This window comes from Rhineura floridana, chromosome 3 (assembly GCF_030035675.1).
Source record: "Rhineura floridana isolate rRhiFlo1 chromosome 3, rRhiFlo1.hap2, whole genome shotgun sequence".
Taxonomy (NCBI): Eukaryota; Metazoa; Chordata; class Lepidosauria; order Squamata; family Rhineuridae; genus Rhineura; species Rhineura floridana.
The window spans coordinates 98,653,683-98,666,319 of record NC_084482.1 but is presented as its reverse complement, the minus strand read 5'-3'; the positions used below and the strand labels follow the sequence as shown (position 1 = coordinate 98,666,319).

Below are 12,637 nucleotides of genomic sequence, written 5' to 3'. Positions count from 1 at the left end.
GTTTTAAATGCAAAAACTGATGTCCCAAATACAAAAGCAAAGTTTGAAATGGCTTGGTTACATGGTTCGTCAGAGTTCCCTTCAGCCAAGCGATACTGAATCCAGACAAGACTGAGGCAGTAATGGTGTAACAATATGGCCAGGGTTCCCAAAATGTGTTGCAATCAACCGTGTCTGAGGTTTATATTTGGAGGGGAAGGGAAAAGACATCATCACTTGGAGTGTGGAAAGTTATGCTAAATAGGAGGAGAGAGCTGAAGGGAGCATGGCATGAGGTTGGGGGAGGGGGGAATTTTGTCAGTTAACAGTTGAGGGAGGGAGAAGGAATTTAGCTGGGTGGGAATGCATTTAGTATGAATGACATTCATCCCAGACTTCAGTTTACTGCAAATCTGTTTTCACAATGCTCCTCAAATAGACACTCTGTCTGTTGTTTATTTATTTATTATCATTATTTTTACCCTGCCCTTTCCGCAAAACTGGAACTCACGGCGGCTTAACCCTGGGCAGTGTACAGTTTGAATATCTACCCTTGTACCAACACTAAGGATGGAGAATACTCTTGGCCTAAGAGCCAAATTTCCTTGTGGGCATCTTCCAGGGGCTGAATGCCGGTGGTGGCTGGGGGCACACGTGAACAGAACAACAGATGTGGCCCTTACTTTTGTACAATAGGTGACATTCTAGGCACACAGAACCAGAGACTTCTACATTCCCCCCCCCAACACACCCCTCCATCCTGGCAAGCAAGAGCACTATTGCAGTTCAAGGACACATTCCAGCCAGACAAAGCATACAATGAGGGTGCAGTTCAAAACCAATGAGAGGTGACCTGAGGAGAGTGGGTGTGGCCTGGAGAGAGTTCTTGGGACTGGATAGGGAGGTTTCCAAACTCCTGACCTACATAATGTAGGTCCTACACCATGCTGTTAGCACAGTAAGAGTGTGGAAGTTTGTTGTTACAACACAGTGGCTAAATGGCCCCTTTCTTCAGAATTCATGTTGTTTCTTTTCATTTGTAGAACTCTCCGCTGCTACTGCCTGCATCTAAACATCTTATCATGGCCCTTAAGGGAAAAGGCAACTACCCTTAAATATATGCTCATCAAAATCTAAGACCGCAGGAAAATAGAAAGGCTCCCTAAACAGTTGCTACACAATTATAAAGCTCCCAATCCTTGGAAATTTTGGTAGGTGGGGGAAAACCAGGTAAGATGGCTAGGTTTAATAAAATAAGCAGCTATTGTGACCATAGATGCTGATTGCCAGGAATTTCTCTATGTAATTGCATACCCGCCAATAGTCAGGAAGAAAGGGGTGGATGGGCCAGTTTCATTGTGAGCCAGGCCTCAGAACATTGCTAAATTTGCCTCCCATCCCACCCCTCACAAAAAACACCTAGCCAACTGCTGCATGTTAGGAATGCTAGAACGCTAACCTCATAGCAACTCTTCTCACCTTTTGCCCTGACAATACATGTCAATTTTATGTATGGGTTTCATTAATTTGCTGAACATTTGATTTTCAAAATCAACCAAAGCACATAATAACCCCTACCAACACAGAAAAACTCTCCACCCACCTCACCTTTCCATCTAACACAATGAGACAGCAAACTAACAGCTTATGTATGGAATGTAGAAAATTATTTTGCTTCCTAGACATGGGATATATTTGGCTTTTACTCTCAGATCTTATGCTTGAACAGGGCAGTATCCAGGCCTTTGGGGCAAACAAATCTGTTTGTTATGTCTTTACAGAGAGAGAGTGGGCAATAATAACCCCCTTAAGTCATTATTTCAAGGATGTTAGGTTATAGCAAACCACATGTATGGCATTCCCTTTCCTGACTCTTCTTTCTTGCTCTCTCCCCCTCCCCTCCATTTAGTTGTCCTTTTAAAATGGTTTCACAATCCAATTTATTATTTGAAGATATTTGGGACTACTCTGGCCATTTCCTGTAACAAGAAACCGATGTAAACACAGAAATAAGGATGGGGAAGAAAATGGGTCAAGGTCAGGATAAAAGATGGATGGGCCCCTCTATGAAATCATGCACCTTCTTGTTAGGAAACTGAATTAGTGGCTTTCCTTCCATAGTCTCAGCATACATTGACATGAGGGAAGCCCTGGGAAAACAGTTAGTGTTAAAATATACTAAAATTTCACAGAGAGGTTAGAGAAGATGTCTTTAAAGCCCCAATCTGAAATATATCGAGTGGGTATTAGCAAAAAGATGTTATAAAGAGTGGGTCTTTAGTCCACAACACACATTTAGGTCAGTGTTACTAAACAAATCCAAAGCCAATTTATAAGAAAAACTATCAAGCCCCATTTACAACGGCAGTTTAAAGCAATGAGTTTGAAGCATCTATTTCATGCTGAACATGTGCCAAGGGTGTTCAGTCTGCTACTGGAAAACTTTTGTTTGGGGTTCTTTCCCCATCTAGTAAGAAGTTTAGTTCTTTGGTTTTAGTGCATGCCATGCATTTAGCCAGAATCCACAATTTAAAGTTCAATGATAAGAGATCTACTTAATCAAGAAACCTGGTGAGGCAATGTTGTCCAAAACAGTTCTCACTTTGGGATCTCTTCTGTGCATTAAATTGCAAGCATAAAAAAAGTAGAAGCACCAATTAAATTTCTTCTGCATGAGGTGTTTTGGCCTTATTAAGTCTTCTAATTTACATATCTTCCTGATGTTATGGAGCACGAACTGGGAAGACTAAAGAAGCTACAGAAAGAACAAGAGAGAATCAGTGTTTAGCTTGCAGGTTCAGTCAGTTACATTACGTGTATAGCATGAAACCACATTCTCTAAACATGGAAGGAGCATTGTTGCAACAACTCATGGAACTATAAATACCCAATTATATACATGGGAATATCTACCATCTTCTGTTTAAAAAACAAGGAAACTGAAACCTACAGCTGAACTTGTAGGGGATGTGCAGTCATTACCATTCTACACAGATGACACACAAATGGGGGTTTATTGCAATTTATGGTACAGCAGCAGCTATGCCATACAGCACCCCACGCTAATCATCTTTGAAATGCAAGAAAATATTTTCATCAGCAACTTGCTCCTAATAATTCAAAATGTCTTAAAAACAAAGAGAATGGTCAGCTAGCCAAGACAGAACCTGAATAAACTGTGTAGATCAACATTACTACCTAGAACTGAAGTTCAGTTCAGAGCAGGGAACTGGGTGGGCAGAAAGGCTGGTTGTACACTTGAAAACCAAGGAAAGTCTAGAAAGTTTAACAGTGTGGGGATGCACATAAATGGATGCACATAAATGGAGCTTCCCTGCTGAATAGATACAGAGGAGGAGGTTGCCCAAGCCTGGTGTTAGCTCCTGGCATCCAAGAGCAGCTACCGGGGCTCCAGCACCCCAACAGGGCTCATCAGCAGTTACCTATCAGGCAACTGGGTCTGCAAGCCTCTATTTTAACTTCCCTCATTGATACTACATTGGGCACTATGAGGCATTGTGGGAAATCAAAAAGGCAGCACCCAGCCACGCTTAAGAGTGCTGCTGCCTCCACCACCATTGTCAAATAAGCCTGGGGATACTTATCAGTGTAGGACAGCGTTTCCCAACTAGTGGTCCACCAGATGTTGTTGGACCACAATTCCCATACTTCCTGACCATTGGCAATGCTGGCTGAGGCTGATGGGAGTTATGGTCCAACATCATCTGGTGAACCACTAGTTGGGAAAGGCTGGTGTAGGAGGTGGAGCACCTGAGTGCACTCTGTCCACAGGCCCTTCATATCTGGAGGTAACCCTGGGAGACTCGCTGCTCAGTCCTTAACTATGCCAGGACAACTGCCTTCCATTCTTAAGTGACAGATTTGACCACTATTCTAAGTACTAGTTTCCACTTGAGAAGCTTATTGCCCGTCTAGCCTTCCCACAGTTCTTGCCACTGGTCGGAATACAGAATAAAAATGGAATGGAAATGGACTGCCTTCAAGTCGATCCCGACTTATGGCGACCCTATGAATAGGGTGTTCATGGTAAGCGGTATTCAGAGGGGGTTTACCATTGCCTCCCTCTGAGGCTAGTCCTCCCCAGCTGGCTAGGGCCTGCTCAGATTGCCACACCTACACAAGCCAGCCCCTTGCTTGTCTGCAACTGCCAGCTGGGAGGCAACTGGGTTCCTTGGGACTATGCAGCTTGCCCACGGCTGCACAGGTGGCAGGGCACGTAACCCCTGAGCCACTCACTGTGGGGTGATCTTTAGCTGGCCCTTTACCCCCAGGAGACACGGGCGGGGATTTGAACTCCCAGACTCTGGACTCCCAGCCAGGCTCCCCTCCCCACTGCGCTATACCAGGTGTTAAGTTACAGAATAAAAAGGGCCCCAAAGAAGCCAAGTGGCTCACCTATTTCTCCTCACTTAAGTACCTGATGAAGTCTATACATCATACAATATTTGCTTTAAATAATAAAGGAGTGAAGGATCTATGGCTTTAAAGATGACCTGTTATCATACCTTAAGTGGTTCTGTGATGTCTCTGCATTTTTTGTCTTCCTTGCCAAAAGACATTCTATCTCTTAAAAAGATTATCAAGTCATGCCCAAGTCACACCAATATCCAAAAATACCAGTGTAAGACTTTTGGAAACAAGTTTTATTTTGATTAATTTATATACCACTTACATGCCTAAGCAGCTTCTAAGTAATATACCTGAGCTTTTCTGGTGTTATACAGAGCAAGGAAAACGAGTGAGAGCAGACATGTGTGCTCACTGTGCGTTTTGGAACCCTTGAAAATCAGATACAGGAGGGTCCCTGCTTTACATATTCACCCTTCATGTGTTTGGGGGGGGGCTAGAGCTAGTGTGCTTGTTGGTTCCCCCACCCCACCCTACCCGTTTCATCTACACTGGATTGAAATGCCTGAAGAGGACCACAGATAGAACTGTGATGTTTCAAAAGCAATTAAACAGTTAAGAGGTCATAATGATAGCAAATGGCAGACACTATTCATTCCATGATGGCACTTGCCTGTAGCTTCTGACTTGACTTGAGCACATTTCCCCAGCTCTTTGCATCTCAGTATAGTAAGCAGTCTCAAATCTAGAAAGTGCTAGATTCTCTTTATAATGCTTACTAATTTCAACAAAAAGATTGAACACTGCCTATAATATTTCTTTCTTTGCCTGTGGGTCCCAGGGGTGGACTACTAACATAGACTTCCATACCCAGTATGTTCTGCTCCGAGATCAGGACATAAGAGAGGCAGATAGTTCATAAACAAGTTTTGTTTTATTAGGAGCCAGAATCACAGTGATCTTGCAGCCACAGGGCAGCTGATGCAGTCTTCCACTCACTCCAGTATGTGCGTGCGTGCACGTGCGTGCACACACACACGCACACATACCCCAAGAACACCACCAAAAAAAGCATCAGAGGGAAAAGTGGACCGATCCATTGCAAGTCCCTTAAGGTAGCAGTGGCTAACCCCCAGTCTGGGAGCCAAGTTTGGCCTTCCAAAACCCACTAATTTTGATGGTGGTGGCAGCAGCAAAAAGGGAAAAAAATAAAGTTAGATAATGGTAGGGTGGGTGCCTGCAGATGTTGTTGGACTCCAGCCTCAGTCAGCATGGTCAATGATGAAGGGCGATGGGAGTTGTAGTCCAATATCATCTGGAGGACCACAGGTTCCTCATCCCTGTCTTGCATCTTCAACCCATGCTCCCCCCTCACATTCTGCTACCTACATAACCCAGCTCAAGAATTTTTCCATAAGATGCTGTATGTTGGTCGGGGAAAGGGCGCAGAAGAGGACTTTTCCTGTTAGGCGCTAAAGGACAGAACAGGAACCCAAATAAGCTTCTGTGTAAGTATGCTTTTACCCAAGTGATTTATTGTTGCAAAAATGCTTCTAAAGTACCACAACTACTGCTAATTTCTTTCTGCTATTGTAGTTGAATGTGTCATTTTTGGAAATGAGGCAGCACAACTCATATAAAAGTAGAGTGCTGGTGATGTTATTCCAAATTATTAAACCGAACAGTACTTCACAATGGTAGGCTCACAGTTAAATTAGGAAGTAAGTGGGACAGTATTATATGCTAAGGAAACATTCCATCTGCTTTTGCTGTTATGTTATTGGGGTATTAATTACAATAATAAGTTCTAAACCCCAGAGACTTAAAAGTTCGATCATTCCTGCTATCACTGTAGGAGACATCACTCATCAAAATATCTATGTCTGTTCCAGAGATGAATGTTCCAGGGAATTAACTGTGAAATCTCTTAGGCCTGTACAAAGTGCATTCAACTCCTACTATAACTTGAAAGCAGTCAATAGAAGCTATTCACCATCCATTCATTTCAGTGGGCTTATGCAATGCTCAGGCCCTCTTTAAAGGCCTGAAACAACATTTGGTGGATTGTGCTTTAGGTGCCTTAGTTTTTAGGCCTTTTCTCTGCCTGCTGTCCAGACATTTTTATTATTAGCTGGTTCATTTATCATTGCCAGCTCCAAACAATCTTAATTATTGTGATGAAATATATCTCATGCAAGTATCCTCATTTGTTCTGCCCCAGCAACTGGAAACTTGTGATTCCACTCCTTTAGTCCATTCTACTAGCACAGAGAGGATCTCCCTAGGTTCTCTACGTGGCACCTTTATGTTGTCAAAGCATTCTGCATGCACAGCTAACCATCACGTAAAGCCAAGGATTATAATATATGCTAATGCAACTTCCCCAGACTTGCCTCTGACCAGATAGTGCAGAATTCAGTGGCCAGATTGTTGGCTGGGGTAAGTCAGTCTGCACATATAAAACCAATTCCTGCATGGCTGCACTGGCTACCAATTAGTTTCCTAGCTCAATTCAAAGTGCTGGTTTTGACCTATGAAGCCTTATGCAGCTCAGGACCTCAGTATTTCAAGGATTGCCTCTCCTCATATGAACCAACCCAGATCCTGCATACATCAACAGAGGCCCTTGTTCGTGTGCCCCTCCACAGGAGGCTCGGAGGGTGGCAACATAAGAGGGGGCATTTTCACTGGTGGCCCCCTGGCACCTTTTTCCGTCTATCTTTAAGCACCAGGCAAAACCTTATTTTTCACTCAGGCCTTTGGCCCTTGACATGTACTATCTTAGCTTTCTTCTGTTTTAAGTTTTCATATTGTACGTTTTTAAATCTGTTGTAAGTTGCTTAGAGACCATGAGGTATGAAGCAGCTAACAAATGAAAATCATTGCCGCCACCACCACCATCATCCAGACTATTCATTGCCCACATTAGGTTCTCCAACTCATGGCCAAGCCAAACCTCACATCCCTACTATATGGTCAGAAGTGAAGCCTCATGTTCTTTCAGAGGAGGTTTGGCCTTTTAAAATTATTCTGTGCCATCTTGATAATTCTGTAAAAAGCACAATAGGCTATGATGTACACCAGAGCAATGCTACAGATGTATGAATTTCCTCCACCCTTGGAGCAAAATTATTTTATGTATGTAGTATATAAATCTTATTACCAAGTCAACTATTTTTAAAACCCAGGCAAACCCTCATTCCAGGTGGTCTTGCATATCAAATGGACTGGGCCCATTAAGATCAGTGAGATTGTGGTTCCACCCCATCACATGATAAATTAAACACATGATAAATTACAGCCTTGTATATAAATTTTCAAGTTACTGTATTTTTTCCATTAGAGGCCTAATAGATATTCTAAACTGAAGGGAATAAAACACACAGAACTCAAAATAAAACATAATATTTAATAAAAAGAAAGAAGTACAAAGGAAACTGAAAAAAGTGAAAGCTTAAAAAATCTTGTAAAACAAAAATGAGAGTGACATGGTAACATTTAATGAAAACAGTTCCACGGGTTTTCCTGTTGTCTCTTTGTGAGTTTCATTCAGTATGATCTTCTAGGTGGAATTCTCTGATTTGCTCTCATTAAACACACAAAGTACAAAATGGATAGCCATCTAAGATATGCAGGTTTGAAAACAGAAAAACACACATGTTCATTAAAAAGATCCATCTTCCTATTCATCAAACTACATATAGAGCTGAAAAACCTGAACTGATGGTTGTGTTTTCCTGTTTCTCAGGAGAGAAACATAAGAGATGAATCTTCAAGTTTAGTTTTAAGATTTAATTTAAGATTAGTGTCACATTATAATAACCAGTATCTTATTAAATAAGAAATAACGTACAGAATTATTTTATGCAACTTGGTCTCATACAAAAAAATGTGAAGTCAAGTACTCCAAACAGAACCCCAACGGAGAAAAAAAAATGGTTTCTGTTGGGGAAGACTATTACAAAAAAGATTAACAAAGACTAAGACAAAAGTGGATGCCAGTATTTCACTAAAAATGACAAAATGGTCAGCACAACATAAAGGTACACAGACATACTTATATATAAAATAGTATTTAATATATTGTTACATACATTCTGAATGTCTTCATCAGAAATATATTGCCATTATGGCCTTGGGTCTACATGTTTTATCTTTTCATTATTGCTACCACTTTTTCATAAACTTTCAAACAGGGCGGGAATATAGTGATCTCCAGAAAGCCAATCAGAAAGAAAACACTTGCACAGAAGATCTTGTTGGCTTATGTATCTGCTAGAAAAACTCCCACACTGCATTAGTTTGCATATCTGATCTTTTTTTTAAAAAAAAACTATTCTACCTGCAGCCTCATTCATGGTAATTTATTCTCAGGCTCATATGAAATCTTGTTCTCATACAAGATAACATAGTTTGCTTTGCAACTTTTAACAGATCATGTGTTAGGATTGTCATCATGTATATAATACAGCATATTGGATCCTGTACACAACCATTCCCCTTCCCTAATATTTTGAAAGCTACCTTTTAGAAAATATATTTAGCTTAATAGAGGCACAGCCTTATTAATATTATTATTATTATTACTATTAAAGTCAGATTACTACAAACTCCTAAAAATGGTTAACTATCCACTATACCACCATTAGGTGGTCTGCCATTAAACAGTACCTGTAAAAAAAATTCATGAGGTTTTTACAAATATCAAGTAATACTGTAACATGTTTTTCAAAATATTCAGACATTCACCTTTTAAGAGAAAACAAAGACGACGGTTTTTCAATGTCTGAACACATATAATAGCTTTCTGCAAGAGAATGTGCAAGATGAGGAACATCAGGCCTATAATATAGCTAAATGCTATTTTGGGAAAGGCAAGAAAAGGTGCCTTTTATTGTTTTAAAAATAAAAAATATGCTATGCTATAGCATTAAAGAGAATTTAAGTGGAAGCCTAAATACTTCCATAGCAAAAAGATCTGCAAACAGTTGCTAACATTACACAGAGGCAGGGGGAAGTGGGGGAAGAGCATGACCTTTGGAGCTCGTCAATGTCCCACTGTGGCTGAGAGATGCATCCCAATTTTGCAGGCTACAATGGAAAGGAACTGGTGAGAGACTCTCAGGGGTTCTTCCAGGCTTCCATCTCCACTTTTCTATGTAATGTGCAAAGCAGCTCTCACAGCTAGCTGTGAATATAGGGTTTCTTACCGTTTCTTGCGGAAAGAATAAAATGGATTCTTCAGAGGCATTGTGGAAGCTCATATATAATCTGAGAAAACTTTACCCTGTAGGCTGAACAGTATCGTTGGGCCATGCAACCGATTTTTCCCCATTACAGAAAAATCTTTTGCCATAGAGGACCTTGAACTTTGTCAAGATCCACTTTGACTTTTAATTTATGAATGTATCTAACATATATTTGGATCCACACTCATAGCAAGTAACCCTACTAGATTCTCAGGATTGACTGTTTAGCAAATTGAGAAACTCCTAAAAGCATGCTGGAGCCCTTTCATGAGCACTTGTTTCAAATGCATCTTTCCACAAAGCATGTGGCAAAAGATTTATGATACATTCGGAAAAGCAAAATCACATCAAGTGGCCCTTATTTTTTCATTTAACCAAGAATCTAAAAGGGATTTTTGAATTTGGTCAGCATGAGCGTCACTAAGAATATACATTCACACGAAGACATTACCTTAAGAAGTATTCACACCTACACACTTGCAGAATTACTTTAAATGATAGCTGCCTACAGTACAGTTTAAAGCCATTTTCACCTATTTTTTTTCCACCAACACCATACCAAGGAAAGTATAGCAACCCCTATCAGGTACCTATCAGGTTCAAAATACTGACTTTTGTAGTCATTTTAGGAGAGTCAAAATCAACAGGTTTAAAAACAGGAGCAGCATCCAGAATAGAGATGGAGACAGATGCTGAGAGTGATTTTTAAACATTAGCTGCAATTTTATTTTGATTATGGAGATGTACTTTATTATATTTATTATTAAAAATAAGTTTGAGAATCAAACATCTACTCAGACAGGAGGGCATATGCTGGTGAAAAAAAAAAGGAATTACATATCTCCTCCATAGCGTAGATTTAACACGAGCCCCCTTAAAACACCTGTTTACATCAGTTGCACTTCAGCAACAGAATATAAATAGCAGAACAATATACAAGATGTTTAAGAGCTTTGTTTAAATAGCACACTAGTGTGCAAGTTATGTTTTCTTCAAATAAGAAATTTAAAGTGTCACTTCAAACTCAACATATTCAGATTGCAATTTTTGCCCAAAATAAGATATCTTCGTGATCTTTACCCCAAAATAAATGTTAAAAATAAAAATGAAATAGATTCCCAACAGCAACCTTTATATGGAGCTCATTTGTCTAGATTGCATTTTAAAAATTATTAGATATAGTTAGGGCCATTTTTATAAATAGATAGTAATTCAATGGGTTTAAAATCAATTAAACCCATGATATTTCAAATCTAGTAATACAAGCATTTTCCACAGGGAATCTGGAGAGGCAAAGCAAATATTTTCTTTAAAATGGTAACATCCATGCACGGTCACAATCCATTCAATGAAAAACGCAGCAGATGATCAATTTGTCTTTCATGCTGTGTCACTTGCACAATGGTATGACAGTAGGATTCACAGGGTGGTAAAGCAAGCAACAAAAACATATGAATGCACAGAGTCCGCTCCTGGCATACAAGTCTGTGTGTGAGATTAACTGAAACAAAAACATAAAAAAGCATAAATTAAACTACAGAATATCAAGCACAATGAAAACAAAATAGCAATATTACATAAATATTAGCAGCAAAAAAAGCAATGTGACCCTTTGGGACATAGGGTGTGTTTACATGCAACGCTAAACTGTGGTTAGCCTTGAGTGAAGAAGCCTGCACAAGCCCAAGCAAAGTATCAGGCACACATGCTCCACTCTCCCTTTCCCATGCAGCCAGGAGGGTGATTTCTGTTGAGTTTAGTTTGATTTTCAAAGAATCTTGGCTCAGCATTATGTATGAGCAACCATCCTGGTTTAAAACAATCAGTTGTTAGTTTCTAAACAAGTCCACTTCAAACTATGGGTTATGAAGCTGGCCTGTTTAACCATTAAACTGAGTTTCTTTGAAAGTGAAACTAAACTCAGAAGAAGTCCTCCAGCTGGCCATGGAGCAGGAGGGGAGGGGAGGGGGAGTGTGACTCTGATGCTTTGCATGTGGAGATCCGGCCACATAACACTAAACCATGGTTTAGCTTTGTGTGCACAAACCAGACCACTGTGTGATCAAAAATAAATTATACTTGTTTAAATTATTTTTAAAATCTAATTGCTCTAGAGATAAAATCACCTTAGCTTAACAGTAGACCACAGGCTTTAAACTTATGAGGCCTCAAGTTGAATCTCTAGCATTTCTTCATTTTTAAAATCTCTGGTAGCACGACTCAGCTCTGTCTGAGATCTTGGCCTGACTGTGGCTGACACTGCCACACTGCCACTGCGGCTCACTTTATGGAGCTCATTACGTCCAAAGGCAGCTCACTCACAGCAGAAAGGACAATTACACTATTGCTTGATACCATTCATACATTAGGCAGCTCAATGTCTAGGCTGTTAAACAGGCTGTTCACCAAAGCTAGTGAAATTAAAAAATATTAGAAATGGGTACTAGCAACATTAAACAGAACTAATAATAACTGGGGGATCTTACAACAGGAGATGCCCATACTAAGTTTAACATAAACACAAATCATCACCATTAGGCTGAAACATAGCATAAGTAAAGAGCAAAGAAGCCACCTGTACATAGTGAGACAGAAACCCCCACAGCAATTGTGTAGCCCAGTTCTGTAACTTTTCTAGGCCTGTACTAGGCATGTTAGTATGAACTCTTGCTGAGATGGGCAATTTCACAATAACTGTCATCTATTGAACACGTTTTACTGATGCCTAGAGAGTAAGAATGCATGGGAAAACTGTATTATCATGTGGAAAGTACACTCTTACATATCAAATATTACATCATCTCAGCCTATGTAGCTGTTGGTCAGCTCTATAACTAAGTCACTAAACTCAGCAGAAGTCTCCCTCCTGGCCATGGAGAAGGGGGGAGGGGGAGTGTGTCATTTTAAGACATTTTTAAAAGGACTAAAGAATTTCAAGCACATAAAAACATTAGCATGCCTTTCTTGGAGTTTATTAGTTTATGCAAGATTACTAACACGTGCTGGGGAAACCCAACTTGATAGTATTTTATAATACACAA

The 12,637-nt window shown here is 40.1% G+C and overlaps 1 protein-coding gene across 5 annotated transcripts in view; it reads right to left on the bottom strand.

The window, feature by feature from the left end:
- Positions 1 to 7,736: 7,736 nt before the first annotated feature.
- SEPTIN8 (septin 8) overlaps positions 7,737 to 12,637 on the bottom strand; it is a 67,808-nt gene continuing 62,907 nt past the window's right edge. For all 5 annotated transcript variants that reach the window (XM_061617044.1, XM_061617045.1, XM_061617048.1 and 2 more), the window contains exon 10: positions 7,737 to 11,097. In XM_061617044.1, the coding sequence (XP_061473028.1) occupies positions 11,094 to 11,097 (4 nt within the window). In that variant the 3' untranslated portion in view covers positions 7,737 to 11,093. The remainder of the gene's footprint in view (positions 11,098 to 12,637) is intronic.